Below are 21,786 nucleotides of genomic sequence, written 5' to 3'. Positions count from 1 at the left end.
TTCTTCTCAGAACAAAAACACCGGCACGGTTATTTAGTGTGTTTGATATGGTAATAGTTAGAAGAGCCATCCTGGTATTCTTTGTGTACCAGGCTGGAAGACTTGCACAACAACTCGCATCAACCAGTAACTTTACATACTATTATTATTTAATTTGCTGGGGTTTTTTACTCGCAGCCAACTACGTTTTGCGTATACAACCGATAATACCAAACCTACAGTTTAAGCCCAACTAAAAGTGTAATTTTCTCATTGACTGTGTCCCATTGGGGGACTTGCCTTTACTTTCTGTCCTTTAGATACAACAGGAAATGAGAGGACATCTCTCCAAGTGCCAGTTCACAGTAGAACTGAAAGTGAGAAACCAACCACAGCATTCAAAAGGCACTGCCCTTGTGATCTACAGTGTCTGTCAACGTAAAGCGGAGTTCCACCCAAAAGTGGAACTTCCGCTTTAAGCACTCCTCACCCCCTTACATGCCACATGTTTTTTTTTGGGGGGGGGGAGTGGGGGCTTCGGTAGGAGTGGGACTTCTTGTCCCACTTCCTCCTTCTGCCCAGGGACCACCTTGGCGACTTCTCTTCTCGCCTTAGGCGACCGTTTCCCTTTAGGCAATCTCCATGGACACGTGACAGGTCCCAGGAGATCGCCTGTCCACTCATAGAGCGCAGCGCGACTCACGCATGCGCAGTAAATGCCCGGCCATGAAGCCGAAAGCTGTCATGGCTGGGTGCCCACACTATGAATGGAGGTGCCGGCCGGAGAGGGAGGGAGAGGAGAGAGAGGAGCGGAGCGTGGCTGCGTCGCTGAACCGTGAAGCAGGTAAGTGTATGTTTATTAAAAGTCAGCAGCTACACTTTTTGTAGCTGCTGACTTTTAATAAACACTAAAAGGCTGGAACTCCGCTTTAATGAAACCCTAAATGCAGGTGACAAATCTAGTGCATTTGCCTGCACTGGATTGCATGGTACAGTAGCACCATGCAATTTGGTTGATGTGTGTTTTATAAAGTAGTGCATGCACTATGATTGGTGCGGTCCGTTGCGTTTTTCAGCTCATTCAAATAATTGGGCTGAAATCGCAGTGCTCCTGGATTGTATGTAAATCGCACAGGAGCGTGCTGTGCTTTCCTGTGTGATTCAGATATGATCATGTGCGATTTATGGTGTGAAACGGTCCTAAAATAACGGAATTCCTCTGTCATAGGAACATTTCCAATTGGAGGATTTTCATTTTTTTTTTAGCTCAGGTGACAGCTCTAACAGGGTTTCTCATCACTTTCTGTCTCAGTGACAATGGTCACCAGGACAAATAGAGGAGTGAATCTCACCAGTAGGCGCACATCCAGCAACAAAAACCTGAAAGAGATTCCTTTCTCTACTGTATCCAAAACCCCCAAAAAAGTTTTACCTTACATTTCAATTGTTAGGTGTAGGTACCATTGCCTGGAAATCACAGTTGAGTTCTGTCCATGCTGCCTCCACTGTACCCCAGGGGCACCGTATTCTTTTCTAGCAGTTCATAAGTTTTCCTTTGAGACAACGAGGTTTATTTACTTAGACTTTTCTCTTTATTTTATTTACTGGTATTTTTTATTTATTTTTATTTATTTTATTTTTAATTTAATTTTTGATTTATTTATTTATTTTTATTTACTATAGACTTTTCTCTTTGCAGGAGAATTTCCCCTTAGCTTAGTGAATGAGGTAAAACTCCGCTGACTTCTATCATCTAGTCATGTGTAAACAAAATTTTTTTTTTTTTCCCTTAATGGTAATTGGGTATTCTTTGCGTAAGCAAAACAAGTTAACCTCCCTAGCGGTATGAAGCCAATTTTCTCCATTCCCGTCGAGGAAATAGAGAACATGCTCTCTTTTTGGCAGTTTCCTCTACGAAAATTTACATATCTCCCAGCAAGTTTCTTGCTGGTTTTTGCTGAGAAACTCGGTCGTGTGTACAGGGGCCTGATTCTTTCTGGTTTTAGGTGCTGAAAGCGGTACCATTATTTGCAAGGAAATTTGGTGATTTGTACTGTAGGCCTGTAATTCTTAGGAATAACTCACTTAAATCTGACCAAACAAGAGTCTAGTAGGCATCCCGGGTATGACATTTTTTTAAAAACAAAATTATAAATTATAATATAATAAAATAATTATAATAAAAATGATTCAATAATGAAATCAACTCAAAATCACTGAAATTTGCTCAGTTGCAGAATTGTCGCTGCTATTACTTTTATTTTTTTATGACGAATTTCCCCACAAATCGCTATCGCACAATTCTGCAAGTGATTATAATTTATTATCGCTGTTTTCTAGCTGCTCTAAAACCATTTTTGACATAAAGGGACACTTTTGGTTGCTATGGACAATCTACAGTTTGCAGGCAGAAAGAACAGTTTTTATTATATAAAAGAACACGTAGGGCACTGGGCAGACAACTGGGACAAGGGGGATGTGTATTTTTTACATACAGTACTGTAATCTATAAGATTACAGTATACTGTATGTAAGGTGTTTGTTTACCTTTTTGAATTTGGCGCCGTTCTCCGCCCCCGTGCGTCGTAACGTCGCAGGGAACGGAGATCAGAGGCACTGTGTGAATCGAGCGAGCACCCGCTTGCTCACACAGTGCGGTGGCATCGCTGGATCCAGGGACAAGGTAAGTAAACATTCAGCGAGGCGAGCCCGAGTCTGACTCGGGGTTACCGATCGCAGCACAAAAATGTAACCCCGAGTCAGACTCGGGAATACCGCCAGGGGGGTTAACAAAAGACTGAGGCGCAGTAAAGAACAAAAAAAAAAAAAAACACCATTCTACATCGAAATCATGCGGTGCAAAAGTGTTGAACTTCTTCCACATTGGGGTTGATTTAATAATACTGGAGAGTGGAAAATCTGGTGCAGCTTTGCATGATAGCCAATCAACGTCTAACTTCAGCTTGTTCAATTAAGCTTTGACAAAAATAAAAAATGGAAGCCGATTGGTTTCTATGCAGAGCTGCACCAGATTTTGCACGCTTCAGGTTTAGTAAATCAACCCCATAGTTTCTATTTTCAATAACAATTTCAAATGATCACTTTTATATGTGAAAGGGGAAGCACAGTTTAAACTTTTAAGCCTAGGTTCACACTGCTGCGAATTCAAAATCGCGGTAAAATGCGCGATTTTACCGCGATTTGCCGCGACTTCGGCCGCAATTTAATGTAAATCGCGGCCCGAAATCGCAAAAAGTAGTACAGGAACTACTTTTTGAAATCGCAGATGCGGCGTCGCACTGATTAGGACAGTGCCATTGCCGACAATTGCCAATTGATTCTGAAAAATCCTACTACTTATGCACAGACAAATCATGTTTTTTCGAGTAACAAGTGGGACCCTATTCAGTTGTGATCTTGTTCACCTTTCTCTATCATCGTTTAACTTGTATGTATTCAGTGCATATAAATCTATACAGTGGGGGCTGCATTTAAACATTTATTAACTATTACATTAAACATGCTTCTCTTCCATAGGACTGTCACACCAAGGAGGATATTCCCACAGTGCACTGCTCTATGCACTGAAAAATTGTGGCATCCGACACATCGACACTGCTAAGAGATATGGCAATGAAGAACAAGTTGGCAAAGCAATAGCTGAAAGTGGGGTGAAGAGAGAAGACTTGTGGGTCACCACAAAGTTATGGCTAGGAGATTTTGGGTATGACAATGCCATACAAGCATGCATGGATTCATGTAAAAGGCTTGGATTGGATTACCTTGGTAAGCATGAAAACATCCTTGGTGTCTGTTCAAATTCTGGTTAATCTACCTAGAATGATGTAAACCCCTTCACGCCTAAGGGTAAATCAAATATTAATGCCTAATAGAGCTGCACGATTAATCGTTAAAAAATCGAGATCTCGATTCAACCCCCCTCACAATCTCTATTGCAGAGTTTGCCGATTCTTTCATGTAACAAGTGTAGAGACTTCTCTGCTCACTTTGGCAGTCTGCCAAGTTTTTAACAACATTGTCTGTGCTAGTAGATAAGTAGATCCTTAGATCAAAGGGATACAACTTCTAAAGACCCTAGGGAATAAAATGGCGATTATTGCAATATTTTATGTCACACTGTATTTGCGATTGTTGCAATATTTCATGTCACACTGTATTTGCACAGTGGTCTTTCAAATACATTTTTTTGGGGGGAAAAAATACACTTCAATGAATTAAAAAAAAAACAAAAAAACAATTTTTTTGTTTAATGTGAAAGATGATGTTATTCCGCGAGAATCATGAGAGAATCGTGATCTATCTTCAAGCAAAAAAATTGTGATTCTCATTTTAGCCAGAATTATACAGCTCTAATGCCTAAGCACAATTTTGTAACTTTGACATGTGTTACTAAAACTGTACATATCATCACAACGATTTTGTATATCCAGGTGGATTATACCTTGTTTTTTCAGAACAAATTGGGGCTTTCATATGTGTTTTTTTTTTATCAAAGGAAAACTGGCCCAAAAAAAAAGTTTTTTTTTTTTCAATTTAGCTGTATATTTTTTGTTACTCCCATAACCTACCACAAAAGAACAAACCAACATTAATTCTCATGCTCCTAATGATCATAGCGATACCACATATGTGTATGTTTTTTGTTGTTTGTACCCGTAGTACAGCCCAGAAACAATAGTGCACAATTTTGCATTTTTTTTGTCCTACCTAAAACACAATGGGCCAGATTCAAGCAGCACTTGCGCTGTGCAAACCATAGGTTGCGCGGCGCAAGTGCTTACTCTGCTCCGGTGTAACGAGGTGCCTCTGATTCAGGAACCTCGTTACACCGACTGCAGCTAAGATATGACAGGCAATAAGCCTCCTTATGCCTTCATATCTTTGGCTGCATTCTTGCGTGGCCGCTGAGGTGGCGCGGCCAATGTAGATCTGTGTATAGTATGCAAATTGCATACTACCACCGATTCACAAAAGTTGCGCGGGCCCTGCGCACGCAAGGTACGGAGTTCCGTACGGCGACTTTAGCATAAGGCTGCTCCTGCTAATAGCAGGCGCAACCAATGCTAAAGTATAGCTGCGCTTCCCGCTCGTGAAATTTAAATTTCACGTCGTTTACCGTAAGTGAACCGTGAAATGGCGCTGGACGCCATTTACTTTCACTTAGGAAGCAAAGGACGTCCTTGCGACGTCATTTGCCGCAATGCACGTCGTGAAAGTTTCCCGACGGAGCATGCGCTGTTCGCTCGGCGCGGAGCGCGCCTAATTTAAATGATTCCCGCCCCCGCCCCCCGCGCAATTTATGGAGCAGCTGCTCCGTGAATCGCGGGCAAAACGCAATATTTGCGTGGGCGCAGAGAAAAAAATTTGCTCTTTGCCCACGCAAATATTGCTTCGGATCTACCTGAATCTGGGCCAATGGGGTTGATTTGCTAAAGGAAAATCCACTTGAAAGTGCAGTTGCTTTAGATCTGAGGGGAAGATCTGAAATGAGGGGAAGCTCTGCTGATTTTATCATCCAATCATGTACAAGCAAAAAATTCTTTTTTTTTTTCCTTGCATGTCCCCCTCAGATCTACAGCGACTGCACTTCCAAGTGGACTCGTAGTGCAAAGTTAATTAGGTCCTTTTCTCTGTCTCAGCCATGTCTGTTTACAATTATTCACACACGCTTGCGCACATTTAAAAATTGTCAGGTGCCCATAATAATAATAATAGATTGTGCTGGTTTCTGAAATTCCAGATTGAAATGGCAGTGATATCACCAAGTTAAACTGAAGATATTTATTGAAACCATGACTATAACCCTGGGATGAAAACTTAGTCTGATGGAAAACATTGGCTTTATTTAGTGAAATCTAACTGAAAGACCAGAGATGTGTGGGGCTTTCAGGTTCTGTTAAAGCGGGGGTTCACCTAATGACAATCGACTGTTTTTTTTCCGTTCATACCGTATTTCACCGCCGCTTCCGGGGATGTCTTCTGCAGGACTGGGCTTTCCTATCTGATTGACAGGCTTCCGACCGTCGCATACAGCGTATCACGAGTTGCCGAAAGAAGCCGAACGTCGGTGGCGGCTCTATACGACGCCTGCGCACCGACGTTCGGCTTCTTTCGGCAACTTGTGAAGCATAGTATGCGACGGTCGGAAGCCTGTCAATCAGATAGGAACGCCAGTCCCGCAGAAAACATACCCGGAAGCGGGCAGTGAAATACGGTATGTACGAAAAAAAAAAAAAACAGCTGATTGTCATTAGGACAACTCGGCGAATGTAATGTTAAAAATGTATTTTTTGGGTGAACCTCCACTTTAACCAACAAAGGTACAGATAGCAAAACTCTTTCACAATACTTCTGATGTCGTGTTCCTAGTCAATAGATGTGAAATTAATCACAGAGCACTAATGCCCGTACACACCACCAAATTCACACAGAATTCCATCGGAGGAAAAGAGAACATGTTCTCTATGTAAACTCCGACGGAATTCATCGAAATTTCCGATGGAATTACTCCGATGGGGCATACACACGGTCGGAATTTCCGTCTGACTTTTTCCATCGGAAATTCCGAATACGTGTGTACGCGGGCCTTAAAGAATTCAAAAGAGGTGGTGGAAATAAAAGATTAGGGATAGGCTTGAAGATATGCGCAAGTAATAATATGTATTTATACATTTTATAGAAATACATACATGGGGGAATGGATGACGCACACTGTTTAGAGTAGATCTCAGCCAGCATTTTTTACATTCTTTCCACTGGAACCATTTTGTTTCAGTACAAAATAATCTCTCTTTTTATGTGGCTACAATCATTTTAAAAATCTCATCAGAACAACTATACAACTACTTTGCATTGTATAGCAGTAGATATTTTTGCCTAAATAGTCTTTTCTGTTAATCCAAGAGTAACTGTCAGAGATTTATTTTTCCTTTTTTTTTTTTTCTACAATAAGGTATCATGCACACTGGAAGTTTTTTGACGTTTTTACAGAAGCGTTTTTTGTCAGTAGATGTTTTTTTCTACAGTCATTAAACTCTCCATCATGTTATCCTATGTGTGCATGCACACATAGGCTTTTATCAGCAGTTTTGGGCAGTGGCGTTTTGAGCAGTAAAAAAAACAACCCCAAACTATTGGGTTTTTCAGCTGTAAAAACGCTCTAATGCTAATAACATTGATAAACACTCAAAAACGTCACTCACCAGTGTTTTTTTTACGTTTTGATCCATTGAAAAAGAAACAAAAAATAAATACATAAATAAAAAATCTTAAAAAATGCTAACGCGGAAAAACGCCAAAAACGCGAATAAACGCTAAAAAACGCTATTGCAAAAACATTTAAAAAAAGCTTAAAAAGTTGAAAAACTCACTGCAAAGCTACTGGCGTTTTTACAAACGTTATTTTAAGTCAAGTGTGCATGAGGCCTAAAAGTTTTTATTAGAAACAAAATACAGCACATTGATCATTAGGTAAGTACAATCTATAGAATACAAGGCATCATGGAGCATGAAAGCTTATCCTATGTGTCCATGCATACATAGGCCTTTTATCAGCAGTTTTGGGCAGTGGCATTTTGAGCAGTAAAAAAAAAACACAACTAGTGGGTTTTTCAGCTGTAAAACACTCTAACGCTGGATAACGTCGGTAAACGATCAAAAACGTCACTCGCCAGCCTTTTTTAAAAATTTTGATCCATTGAAAAAGAAACAAAAAATAAATAAAATAAAACATTTCTTAAAAAAAACGCTAATGCGGAAAAACGCTAAAAAACGCAAATATACGCTAAAAAACGATATGCAAAAACATTGAAAAAGCTGAAAATATTGGAAAAACACACTGCAAAGCTACTGGACGTTTTTTATAACGTTATTTTAACGTCCAGTGTGCATGAGGCCTAAAAGTTTTATTAGAAGCAAACGTTGTAACAAAATACCAGCACATTGATCATTAGGTAAGTACAATTTATAGAATATAAGGCATCATGGACCATGAAAGCTTAGTATTAAACACAATAAACATGGATCAGGCATTAAATTTGTACAGTGGTACCTTTGATTACGAGTAGGATTCGTTCTACAAGAATGCTTGTAATCCAAACGCACTCGTACAGTTGTGCTCATAAGTTTACACCACCCGGCAGCAGAATTTGATATCTTGGCCATTTTTCAGAGAATATGAACGATAACCACAAAAACTTTTTTTTCACTCATGGTTAGTGTTTGGCTGAAGCATTTATTATCAATCAACTGTGTTTACACTTTTTAAATCATAATGACAACAGAAACTACCCAAATGACCCTGATCAAAAGTTTACATACCCTGGTGATTTGCCTGATAACATGCACACAAGTTAACACAAATGTGTTTAAATGGCTATTAAAGGTAACCACCTCACCTGTGATCGATTTGCTTGTAATTAGTGTGGTGTATAAAGGTCAAAGAGTTTTGGACTCCTGACAGACCCTTGCATCTTTCATCCAGTGCTGCACTGATGTTTCTGGATTCTGAGTCATGGGGAAAGCAAAAGAATTGTCAAAGTATCTGCTAGAAAAGTAGTTGAACTTTATCAAACATGAAATGGATATAAAAAGATATCCAAGGAATTGAGAATGCCAATCAGCAGTGTTCAAAACTCTAATCAAGAATTGGAAAATGAGGGGGTTCTGTTGAAAACAAACCACGGTCAGGTAGACCAAATAAATTTCAGCCACAACTGCCACGAAAATTATTCTGGATGCAAACGAAAACCCCACAAATAACTTTAGGTGAAATACAGGACTCTGAAAACATGTGGTGTGCTGTTTCACAAGATGCACAATAAGGAGGCACTTGAAGAAAGATGGGCTGCATGGTCGAGTCATCAGAAGAAAGCCATTACTATGCAAATGTCACAAAGTATCCCACTTACAATACACTGAACAGCACGTTCAAGCCTCAACCTTCTGGCACAAAGGCGTTTAGGAGTGATGAGACCAAAACTGAGCTTTTTGGCCACAACCATAAACTCTACATTTGGAGAGGAGTCAACAAGGCCTATGTTGAAAGGTACACCATTTCTACTGTAAAACACAGAGGTGGATTGCTGATGGTTTTAGTGATGTATGATTTACAGACAGTAAACACAGTTGATTGATAATAAATGTCTTGTCCCACACTACCATTTTTTTCTTTTTACGTCACATGGAGCCAGCTGTCTTTTTTCTGCTTTCCCAATGACCCAGCGCCAGGGATCTGGTACAGTGTCTTTTTACGTATTGCTCTATGAAGGAAGAAAAGTAATGCCTCCTGTGATGTCGCATATCCTAGAAGGCATTCGTTTCCCCCAATTATGGAACAATATCTAGAGCTGTGTCGGTTTACATATTTCTCTATGAATGGAGAATAGTAATGTCTCCTAGGATACCAATGTTGGATATTCCAGGAGACATTACTTTATAGAATGGGGATGAAAAACAAGGATGGCGCCATATCTCTCATAAGGGCAGGCAGAGATCTAGAGCTGTGTCTGTTTACATCCCTGCCAATGCTTATGAGAGATATGCCACCATCTCTGTTTACTTCCCCATTCTATAAAGTAATGTCTCCTGGGATATGTGACGTAGGTCTTTCAGGAAGCAGCGGGGGGGGTCAATAAATTGAGAAAGACAAAGGTGAGAATGAAGGCAGGTGGCAACCAAAAATATGAATTAAAAAAATTACAAAAAGGTCAGTTATTTTTGTTTTTGTAATATGGACCAAGAAAAAGAAGAGTAGAAGGATAAGGCCTCTTGCACATGATACTCCTGTTTGAGGATCTAGTTTTTTTAGACCTTTTTTTTGTATGTATTTACACGCATTTTTGCGTATATGCGTGTATCTTCTCGTTCTCTTTCTTCACAGTATGAAAATAAGCATTTGCACGCATATGGCCTCGTACACACAACCGTTTTCCTCGACAGAATCCATCAAGAAACTTGGTGGCAGAGCTTTTTGCCGAGGAAAACGGTTGTGTGTATGTTTTCATCAAGAAACTGTCGAGGAACTCGATGAGAAAAAAAGTTCTCTTTACCTCGTCGGGAGTCTCAATTTCTCGTCGTGTACCTCGTCGGGCTGGTTTTCGACGAGAAACGTGTTTGTGTAGTATGCAATAGAACCCGCACATGCTCAGAAGGGTGGCGCCAGTGGAATCAATCTTCCATTTTATAGTGTCGTCGTATGTGTTTTAAGTCACCGCGTTTGAGAACGACGAGATTTTGTCTTGATAGTGTTTACGCAAAGAAAGCTTGTCAAGTTTCTCGACAAGCCTAACAAGGAACTCGTCGAGGAAAACGATGTTTCATTTACGACGAGTTCTTCGGTCGTGTGTACGAGGCCCGAGGCGTAAATTACTGACCAAAAAAGCAGATTTTTCTATTTTTTGGGGTTTTTTTTACTGAAGAATGCACATTGCTTGTTTATGCACCTGTGTTATTAGGCACATTGCAATTAATATAAAAATGATATTTTAGCTCAGTAAAAAAAAAAAAAAACTGTGCTGAGCTTTTTCAAGCTGCAGTGTGCAAGAGGCCTAATAAAGAGTGGACCAGCATGAGCAGTTGCTTGGATAGGCAGATGCAGTACGCTTTCAGACAAATTCAGTTGGTGCTTTAGCCTTCTGAGTTCTTTTAAAGGTGCTTCTGATATGCTTGAAGCTGGTTTTGCATCGCCAATGGACCTACAGTGCTTGCAAAAGTATTCACCCCCCCCTGGCTTTTTATCTATTATATCTGAAGTGTATGTGATGGATCAGAACCAATAGTCTAAGTTGGTAAGGTAAAATTAGAAAAATATATACATAAAACGATTTTTCAGAAATAAGAAAATAATAATTGGCATGTGCGTATGTATTCACCCCCTTTGTTATGAAGCCCATAAAAGCTCTGGTGCAACCAATTACCTTCAGAAGTCATATAATTAATGAAATGATGTCACCTGTGTGCAATATAAGTGTCACATGATCTGCCATTACATATACATACCTTTTTGAAAGGCCCCAGAGGCTGTAACACCTAAGCAAGAGGCACCACTAACCAAACACCTGCCACGAAGACCAAGGAACTCTCCAAACAAGTAAGGGACAATGTTGTTGAGAAGTACAGGTCAGGGTTAGGTTATAAAAAAATATCCAAATATTTCATGATCCCTAGGAGCACCATCAAATCTATCATAACCAAATGGAAAGAACATGGCACAACAGCAAACCTGCCAAGAGATGGTTACACACCAAAACTCAGGGACCGGGCAAGGAGGGCATTAATCAGAGAGGCAGGACAGAGACCTAAGGTAATCCTGGAGGAGCTGCAGAGTTCCACAGCAGAGACTGGCATATCTGTACTAAAGCAACACTTGAGTGGTTTAAGGGGAAACATCTAAATGTGTTGGAATGGCCTAGTCAAAGCTCTGACCTCAATCCAATAGAAAATATGTGGTCAGACTTAAAGATTGCTGTTCACAAGCGCAAACCATCCAACTTGAAGGAGCTGGAGCAGTTTTGCAAGGAGGAGTGGGCAAAAATCCTAGTGGTAAGATGTGGCAAGCTCATATAGACGTATCCAAAGAGACTTGGAGCTGTGATAGCTGCAAAAGGTGGCTCTACAAAGTATTGGCTTTAGAGGGGGGGGGGGGGTGAATAGTTATGCACATTGACTTTTTCTGTTATTTTGTCCTATTTGTTGTTTGCTTCACAAATCTTCTAAGTTGTGGGCATGTTCTATAAATTAAATTAAGCAAATCTTCAAACAATCCATGTTAATTCCAGATTGTGAGGCAACAAAACATGAAAAATGCCAAAGGGGGGTGAATACTTTTGCAAGGCACTGTATATATCTTCGGCCTAACTATGGGGTACCAACTTGTATATTCGGAGGACACAAACCAACCGATTATATTTTAGGTCACTTTAGGTTTACCTTGCAGCTTCATAAAGAGGATGCCATGATGGTATAGTATGTTTTCAGTTGGTTCATTCATTTATTTGTTTTCTTTTTAGATATCCCTTTATGCTCTTAGTACAATTGGCAGGTAAATGGCTTAAATCATTGCAGTTGATGAATTACTGCAATGAGTATATTTTATCAAGTTAAAGGCACGCAAAGGACAGGGCTTAATGCACAAAATTGAGGTTATTCATATTCAATAGAGGTAGATTAATATTCTTTTTACACAATTGCTGTGCACCTGGCCCCTGAATGGAACACCCTAAACTCTTCTAGGATTACCCACAAAGAAAAAAAAAAATACTAGCCAATAAAATTCTACTTCCAAACAGGAATTCTACAAAGCAGCTTGGATAATTACATTGTATGCCTGTATGTCCTAAAATAGTCATGGCATTATGTAATTATGTGAGGACCTTTCATCTTTACTCTCTTGAGAGGAAGTCCCAACTATAAACTTGCTGCCCAAAAGAGTTAAATGTGGAAAGCGCTCAACAACAGTGGTCGTCTTTTCAATCAAACTTTGTGTATACTAATTCCCTGAAAACAAAACTGTAAATTGTAGAGTTTGCCGAGGATAATTTTAGGGCTCGTTACAAGGTTTCTGTATGTTTTGTTAAATTTACATTCAAAATGTGTTTACACTGTTCTTACATTTCTTCATTTTACACAAAGGTATGCATCTTTTGTGGTATATATCGTCTACACAATTTAAACCTATAGCTGAATTGGGGCTAGATGTTAATTGTTTCTCCAGAAATTCTCTAAAAAAATTACAATTACAATTATTGGGATCTGCAAATTGGGTTAAGAGCGGTGTAGGATCTAAAGAAGCCGTGGCTTTAACCTCCCTGGCGGTATGATTCTTTCTGGAATTACGTACCAAAAGCGGTACAATTATTTGCAAGGAAATTTGGCGTTTTATACTGTAGGCCTGTAATTCTTAGGAACAACTCATTTAAATCTGACCAAACAAGAGTCTAGTAGGCATCCCGCGTATGACATTTTTTTAAAAAACAAAATAATAAATTATAATATAATAAATAATTATAAATAATTATAACAAATAATAATATAATTATAATAAAAATTATTCAATAATGTAATCAACTCAAAATCACTGAAATTTGCTCAGTTGCAGAATTGTCGCTGTCATTACTTTTATTTTTTTATGACGAATTTCCCCACAAATCACTCTCGCACAATTCTGCAAGTGATTATAATTTATTATCGCTGTTTTCTAGCTGCTCTAAAATCATTTTTGACACAAAGGGACACTTTTGGTTGCTATGGACAATCTACAGTTTGCAGTCAGAAAGAACAGTTTTTATTTTATAAAAGTACATGCATGACACAGGACAGACCACTAGGGACAGGGGGGTGTGTATTTTTTACATACAGTACTGTAATCTATAAGATTACAATATACTGTATGTAATGTGTTTGTTTACTTTTTTGAATTTGGTGCCGTTCTCCGTCCCCGTGAGTCGTAACGTTGCAGGGAACGGAGATCGGCGGCACGTGGGGACACTGTGAATCGAGCGAGGACCCGCTCGCTCACACAGCGGGGATGCATCGCTGGATCCAAGGACAAGGTAAGTAAACCAAGCCTGTGGATTCAGCGAGCAGGTAAGCCGCGCCGCTGCACGCTCTGCACATCTACCCCGAGCGTGACTCGGGGATACCGATAATAGCATGGAAAACCACCCCGAGTCATGCTCGGGGATACCGCCAAGGAGGTTAAGCCTCATACACATGATCGGATTTTCATCCGACAAAGCGTAGGACTTTTGTCCGAAGGGCGTTGGCCGTGAACTTGAATTGCATACAAACGGCAAATAATTGTCGGCCAACAAACACAAAACAATGTGGTTTTTCAGCTCTTTAGCGCCACACTTTGGGCAACTTCTGCTAATGTTGTGTTATGGTGAGCATTGCTTCTGAGCACGCGTGTTTGTATTTTGGAGTTTTGTCCGACGGATTTGTGTACACACGATCAGATAAGTTTTGAAGCATGCAATCCAACATTTGTTGGCGGAAAAACCAACAACAATTGTCTGAGCATATAAACGGTCGGATTTTCTGACAACTGCCTGTCATCACACAATTCCCTTTGGATAATCCAATTATGTGTAAAAGGCTTTAGACATAGCTCCAGATAGAATGCCAGTCTTAAGCCTTGTACACACGGTCGGACTTCTGCTCTTTACCGCCACCCTTTGGTCATCTTCTGCTATTGTTGGTTGATTTTAACAGTCTGATGGATTGTACACATGGTTGGACTTTGCACCATCGGACTTTTGTTGCCAAAAAGTTTGTCCGCTTGCAGAGCAAACTTTTGTCCGATGAAAACCGGAAAAGTTTGTCCGATGGAGCGTACACATGGTCAAATTTTTTGGAAAACTTGCTCATTTTGAGGTTTGTTAGCAAAAAGTCAGACCGTGTGTATGGTGCTTAAAGCGGAAGTAAACCGTCACAAACATAAAAAAAAAAACCTGGAAGAGAAAGGCATAATGAGCTAGTATGCACAGCATACTAGCTCATTATGTGTTACTTAACTGAGAACAAAGCCCCCAAAGTCCTCCACGGTCCCGTCCACCGCCGCCGCCATGTCCCCTCGGAGCTTTCTTCCTGTTATCGTCGCTCCGGCGTTGTGATTGGCCGGAGCAGCAATGACGTCACTCCTGCGCATGCGTGCTGGATCAGCAGATCTCTGCGCATGTGCAGAATTCCGGCATTATTCCCAGCATCTACAGGTTACAAGCCCTGCACGGTCAGTGCGCCTGCGCCGTTGTCTACGGCGCGCATGCGCCATAGTCTGCGGCGCGCATGCGCCATAGACAACGGTGCATTCCTTTCTGCATATATCTCCTAAACCGTATAGGTTTAGGAGATATTGCCAACACCTACAGGTAAGCCTTAATCTAGGCTCACCTGTAGATGAAAGTGGCTTAGGAGGGTAAACAACCACTTTAAGTGTATCGGTGTAGTCAGTTGGCTGCTCCGTAGGCCATACACTCCTTCTAATTAATGAGAGATTTTGGGTAAACACTTGGGATATAAAACCTATTGGAGGGTCAAAGGAATGGTTCAGTTGAACAATCATGTGTGGTAAAATCGTTTTTTTATTATTCAAAGTCAATAGCCAAAAATTTCGGAGGTTACGTAAATTCACCTTCTTCAGTTTCTTTATATGATAGTCCCGAAGAAGGGGAATTTATTTAACCCTCAAAACACATTGGGGGAGATTCAGAAAGAGATACGACGGCGTATCTCCTGATACGCCGGTGTATCTCTGAGATTCGACGGTCGGATCTATGCGACTGATTCATAAGAATCAGTTACGCATAGATCTCCCTTAGATCCGACAGGTGTAAGTGACTTAGGCCTCGTACACACGGCCGAGGAACTCGACGTGCCAAACACATCGAGTTCCTCGGCGAGTTCAGCCCTGAAGCCGCCGAGGAGCTCGGCGGGCCGAGTTCTCCCATAGAACAACGAGAAAATAGAGAACATGTTCTCTATTTTCTCGACGAGTTTCCTCGGCGGCTCCATCGGGCCGAAAGTGTACAGACGACAGAGTTTCTCGGCAGAATCCGGCTCTGACCGAGTTTCTCGCTGAATTCTGCCGAGAAACTCTGTCGTGTGTACGAGGCCTTACAACCGTCGGATCTTAGGGCTGCAATCTCCCGCCGACCGCTAGGTGACGCTTCGGTTTTTTACGCAACGAATATGCAAATTCCGATTTCCGCCGATTCTGAAACGAACGCCCGCCCGTCGCTTTTTTTTTACGTCGTTTGCGTTCGGCTTTTTACGGCGTATACTTACCCCTGCTATATGCGGCGTATCCAATGTTAAGTATGGCCGTCGTTCCCGCGCCGAGTTTTGAATTTTTACGTTGTTTGCGTAAGTCGGTCGCGAATACGGATGGACGTAATTTACGTTCACACCGAAACCAATGACGTTCTAGCGACGTCATTTGGAGCATGCGCACTGGGAAAAATCGCGGCCATCGCAGGCGCAGTACGATCGGCGCGGGGACGCGCCTGATTTAAATAATACCCCCCCTAGCCGCGGAATTTGAATTCCGCCGGGGGGAGTTACGATCCGCCGGCGCAAATTTCGAGGTAAGTGCTTTCTGAATACTGCACTTGCCTCAAAAAATTGCGCTGGCGGATGGTAAATAAGATAGATTACGCGGATCTAAAGATCCGCTGATCTATCTGAATCTATCCCACTGACTTTAAATAGAAAAATATTTTACCACACCTGATCATAGTGCAAATCATTTTCTATTGTCACTATACTCCAAGTATGAACTCCAGAAGACATTAACATTGTACTAAAGCTAAGGCCTCGTACACACGACCGAGTTCCTCGGCAAAAACCAGCAAGAAACTTGCTGGGAGATATTTTTTTGCCGAGGAAACCGGTTGTGTGTACACTTTCGTCGAGGAAACTGTCGAGAAATTCGACGAGCCAAAAAGAGAGCATGTTCTCTATTTCCTTGACGGGAGTGGAGAAAATTGGCTTGTCGAGTTTCTTGACGGCTTCACAAGGAACTCGACGAACAAAACGATGTGTTTCGCCCGTCGAGTTTCTCGGTCGTGTGTACGAGGCCTCAGTCAATGCAATTTTATTATTTAGGCTTCTCACAGCTTTTTTCGGGTGGGTGTTCAGCTTCTTATCATACATTTTGACTGTGCAGCCTATTGGAAAGCACTGAGCAGGGGCGGACTGACAACTCATGGGGCCCCCGGGCAATAGAAGATTATGGGGCCCCCGGGCTTACAGATGGTCACCAAGCCAGGAAGCAGTACAGAGGCGGGGCAGCTAAAATCTTGGATATTTAACATCAAAAGCATGTCGGTTTTGGACATATCAGGGGCAGATATAAAAAAAACACAGATTTTTACAAACTGTCCCTGGTTTTACTGAGCCTGGCAACCCTGATGGGGCCCCCTAGTGGTATGGGGCCCTCGGGCAGTGCCCGAGTGCCTCAATGGTCAGTCCGCCCCTGGCACTGAGTAAATTGTTACATTTACATCCAGTATAATATTAATAAAAAAAAATACAGGCGAGTACGATGTATGTGTTAGTGTGTAGATCACACTGATTACATGGATACCTGGTAGTGAGCGGAGTTTAATAGAAGGTAGGTCTCACTAGTTGCACAGATACCGGGGAGAGAGTTGTGCATACTAGGGTGTAGGTCTCACTGGTTGCACAGAAACTAATGCCGCGTACAAACGATCGGTTAAACCGATGAGAATGGTCTGATGGACCGTTTTCATCAGTCAAAACCGATCGTGGGTGGGCCCCATCGGTTATTTATTCATAGGTTAAAAAAAAGCAATCTTGTTTTAAATTTAACCGATGGATTCCTAACCAATGGGAAAAAAACGATCGTTAGTAGGCAAAACCATCGGTTAAAAATCCACGCATGCTCAGAATCAAGTCAACGCATGCTTGGAAGCATTGAACTTAATTTTTTTCAGCACGTCGTTGTGTTTTACGTCACCGCGTTCTGACGCGGTGTAGGCGCGACGGACCATCAGTCAGCTTCATCGGTTAACCGATGAAAACGGTCCATCGGTCCGTTCTCATCGGATGGACCGATTGATGTATGTGGCATAAGAGTGACACCCAGGGCCGATCCGACACAGGGTGCACGGGGTGCTATGCACCCAGGTGCCAGAGGGGAGGGGGCGCTGTTGGTCCTGAATGTGTTACCATGAAGTGAAGTCGGCACTGTGCTGTCCCGCAGCAGCCGCTGTATCGTCCAGGCGTGACTAAACGGCAGCTCGCGGTCCGGCCCCAGTGGCCATTCTACCCGGACCGCAGCCTCGCCTGTGTGTCCTCTCTCGCCCGCCTGTCGCTGCCGGCCCGCTATATACACAGCATAGGAGGCGCCGCGCGGCAGGTGCGCGCCTTCTCTAACCTTCACCGCCCCCTCCCCACACTGCCTGTCTTCATCATACAAACATGAAGCTTCACCGCGCTGGACAATGGGCGGGACTTTTTAAGTTAAAAAAGTGGATGATTGATTGCTAGGCAGCAGGGCAGTCCCAGCAATAAATCACTCACTTTAGTTTTAATGGGAAAAGTCCCGCCCATTGTCCAGAGCGGCCACGCTTCATGTCCTGTGTGAGTAAGGTAGGTTTTCTGTGGGGAGGGGGGCTGTGCTGTGCTGTGCAGGATAAGGGTTTGATAATGAGAGAGGACTGCAATATGGGGGGAGTCAGCCTGCGATGGGGGGTTCAGTCTGCGATGGGGGGGCTCTGTGATTGGGGGGGGGGATCAGTCTGTGAATTTGGGTGGTCCATCTGTGATTGGGGGGATCAGTCTGAGATAGGGCGTCTGTGATTGGGGGGGTCAATATGTGATTGGGGAGTCCGTCTGCGATTAGGGGGGGGTCAGTCTGTGATGGATCGGGTCAGTCTGTGATGGGTCAGTCTGTGATGGATCAGGTCAGTCTGTGATGGATCAGGTCAGTCTGTGATGGATCAGGTCAGTCTGTGATGGGTCAGTCTGTGATGGGTCAGTCTGTGATGGGTCAGGTCAGTCTGTGATGGGTCAGGTCAGTCTGTGATGGGTCAGGTCAGTCTGTGATGGGTCAGGTCAGTCTGTGATGGGTCAGGTCAGTCTGTGATGGGTCAGTCTGTGATGGGTCAGGTCAGTCTGTGATGGGTCAGGTCAGTCTGTGATGGGTCAGTCTGTGATGGATCAGGTCAGTCTGTGATGGATCAGGTCAGTCTGTGATGGATCAGGTCAGTCTGTGATGGATCAGGTCAGTCTGTGATGGGTCAGTCTCTGATGGGTCAGGTCAGTCTGTGATGGGTCAGGTCAGTCTGTGATGGGTCAGTCTGTGATGGATCGGGTCAGTCTGTGATGGATCGGGTCAGTCTGTGATGGGTCGGGTCAGTCTGTGATGGATCGGGTCAGTCTGTCATGGGTCGGGTCAGTCTGTCATGGGTCGGGTCAGTCTGTGATGGGTCAGTTTATGATGGGTGGGGTCAGTCTGTGATGGATCGGGTCAGTCTGTGATGCATCGGGTCAGTCTGTGATGGGTCGGGTCAGTCTGTGATGTATCTACTACCCTGTCTCTCAGCCCAATTGGTGAGCAATGGTAGGCTGCATTTGATGGGCACTAATACGGCTGCATTTGATGGGCACTGGTGAGGCTGCATTGATCTCTTGTACCATGTCTGCAGTCTCTGTCCATGTCTGCAGTCTCTGATCGTCTCCTGTATCATGTCTGCAGTCTCTGGCCCTCTCCTGTATCATGTCTGGGAGCTCTTTCTAAACAGACTCTCTAACAGAAGCCCTCTCTGTGTCCATTAGAGAGACCCCCCTCCAGGTTCAATTAGAGTACTCTGCTTCACTTCCTGTATTTCGTTTATTGTTAAGAGGTCATGGGAGGATCCTGGGGTAACAATGACTCCTTAGGGGAGCATCTCTGTGTTTGAGTCGTTGCCATAGAAACAATTGCAGAGGGGGAGGAGTTAGTAAGGTGACCAGGCCCTTGTAGGGGCGCCAGAAATATTTCTGCACCCAGGCGCATATGACCCTAGGATCGGCCCTGGTGACACCTCTGTATTTAGTGTGGATTTCATTTATTGTGTGGATAATGGGGGTGAGCTGTGTATACTGGAGTGTAGATCCGATTGGTTGCACAGATACTAGAGAGTGACACCTTTTGTATTAGTGTGGACCTCATTGCATGCATGGATACTGGGGAGTGAGCTGTGTATACTAGAGTTTAGATCTCTTGTTCAAATATTTAAAAAATAGAGAAGGTGGTACAGTATATAAAGCCACAATGTAGCGAAAATGCACAATGTATATCAAAAAGTATTTTGAATAAGGATAAGCTATCATTTGGTCAAAAGGATGTACAAAATAGAAATGAACAGCGTAGCAATATATACAAATAAGTCACTGGTGCAAATATTACAATAGTAACAATAATCTGACCTAAAAGGGGAGTAAAAAAATGTTGAAAAAAAAAACCCTATTGGAGGGTGAAGGGAATGGAGGTAGCTACATTTATTACCAAAAGTTTTGGGACACCTGCCTTTACACACACTTTAACTTTAATGGCATCCCAGTCTTAGGCCCCGTACACACGACCAGTTTCCTCGGCAGAATTCAGCTTCCGACTGAGTTTCTGGCTGAATTCTGCCGAGAAACCCGGTCGTGTGTACAATTTCGCAGAGGAAGCCGACGAGGAGCTCGACGAGGAAATAGAGAACATGTTCTCTATTTCCTCGTTGTTCTATGGGAGCTCTCGGCCCGCCGAGCTCCTCGGCGGCTTCAGGGCTGAACTGGCCGAGGAACTCGATGTGTTTGGCACGTCGAGTTCCTCGGCCGTGTGTACGGGGCCTCAGTCTGTAGGGTTCAATATAGAGTTGGCCCACCCTTTGCAGCTTCAACTATTCTGGGAAGGCTGTCCACAAAGTTTAGGAATGTGTCATTAGGAGATGTTTGACCATTCTTCCAGAAGCGCATTTGTGAGGTCTGGCACAGATGTTGGATGACTGGATTGCAGTCTTTGATCCCAATGGTGTTCTATCAAGTTGAGGTCAGGACTCTGTGCAGGTCAATCAAGTTCCTCCACCCCAAACTCGCTCATCCATTTCTTTATGGACCTTTCTTTGTGCACTGGTGCGCAGTCATGTTGGAACAGGAAGGAGCCATCCCCAAACTTCCCACAAAGTTGGAAGAATTATATTGTTCAAAATATCTTGGTATCCTGACACCTTAAGAGTTCCCTTCACTGGAACTAAGGGGCCAAGCCCAACCCCTGAAAAACAACCCCACACCATAATCTCTCTCCACTAGGGATGCACCGATACCATTATTTTTACAATGAGTACGAGTACCGATACTTTTTTTTTTTTAGTACTCGCCGATACTGATTACCGATACCTTCCGCAACTGTTTTGTTTTCACTTCAGCTGTCAGCAATGGTACAAAGCATTGAAGAGTTATTTTACAAATTAAATAAATAGATTTTTTTTGTGCTTTTTTAATGTGAAATGTGTAAATATATGTAAATTTATATGTGTAATACTATTCACTAAGAAAAAAACAACAAAAATAAGTTTTAATTGTTTATCGTTTATAAAATAGACGTGAACAAATATAAAGCAGGAAAATAATAATTCAATGGTGGAGAATATGGAGTAAATTAAGTCTGACTAGAGTAAATTAAGGGTTAATAAGGGGTTAAACTGAGGAAGAGTTGTTTATCCCTTTGATCTGCAGATGAATAAACCAAAATATACAAAAAGAAACAATGTTTCTTTTTATTTTAGTGTTTCAGCAGCTGAGCAATGTTGTTAATAAACATTGCCGGCTGCTTTTTTTTCAACAGGGGAGGCCCACTGACAGCTCAAAGAACAGAGCCTAAAAGTATCGGTGCATTTGCACGAGTGCCGATACTTGTGCAAATACTCTGTATCGACACTGATACTGATACTAGTATCGGTGCAACCCTACTCTCCATCAAATTATTTGGACCAGTGCACAAAGCAAATTCCATAAAGACATGGATGAGTGAGTTTGGGGTCGAGGAACTTGACTGGTCTGCACAGAGTCCTGACCTTAACCCGATAGAACACCTTCGGGATGAATTAACATGGAGACTGCGAGCCAGACCTTCTTGTCCACATCAGTGCCTGACCTCACAAATGCGGTTCTCGAAGAATGGTCAAACATTCCCATAGACTCACTCGTAAACCTTGTGGACAGCCTTCCCAGAAGAGTTGAAGCTGTTATAGCTGCAAAGGGTGGGCTAACTCAATATTGAACCCTACGGACTAATGC

The 21,786-nt window shown here is 42.5% G+C and overlaps 1 protein-coding gene across 5 annotated transcripts in view; it reads left to right on the top strand.

Annotated features, from left to right (window-relative positions):
* Positions 1-21,786, top strand: part of LOC120945616 (glyoxal reductase-like) — a 206,597-nt gene that overhangs the window by 40,566 nt on the left and 144,245 nt on the right. For all 5 annotated transcript variants that reach the window (XM_040359926.1, XM_040359927.1, XM_040359923.1 and 2 more), the window contains exon 3: positions 3,517-3,765. In XM_040359926.1, coding sequence (XP_040215860.1) covers positions 3,517-3,765 — 249 coding nt within the window. The remainder of the gene's footprint in view (positions 1-3,516; positions 3,766-21,786) is intronic.

Source organism: Rana temporaria, chromosome 7 (genome assembly GCF_905171775.1).
Source record: "Rana temporaria chromosome 7, aRanTem1.1, whole genome shotgun sequence".
Classification (NCBI taxonomy): Eukaryota; Metazoa; Chordata; class Amphibia; order Anura; family Ranidae; genus Rana; species Rana temporaria.
The sequence above is the reverse complement of the archived record's forward strand: the minus strand, read 5'-3'. Positions and strand labels throughout refer to the sequence as shown.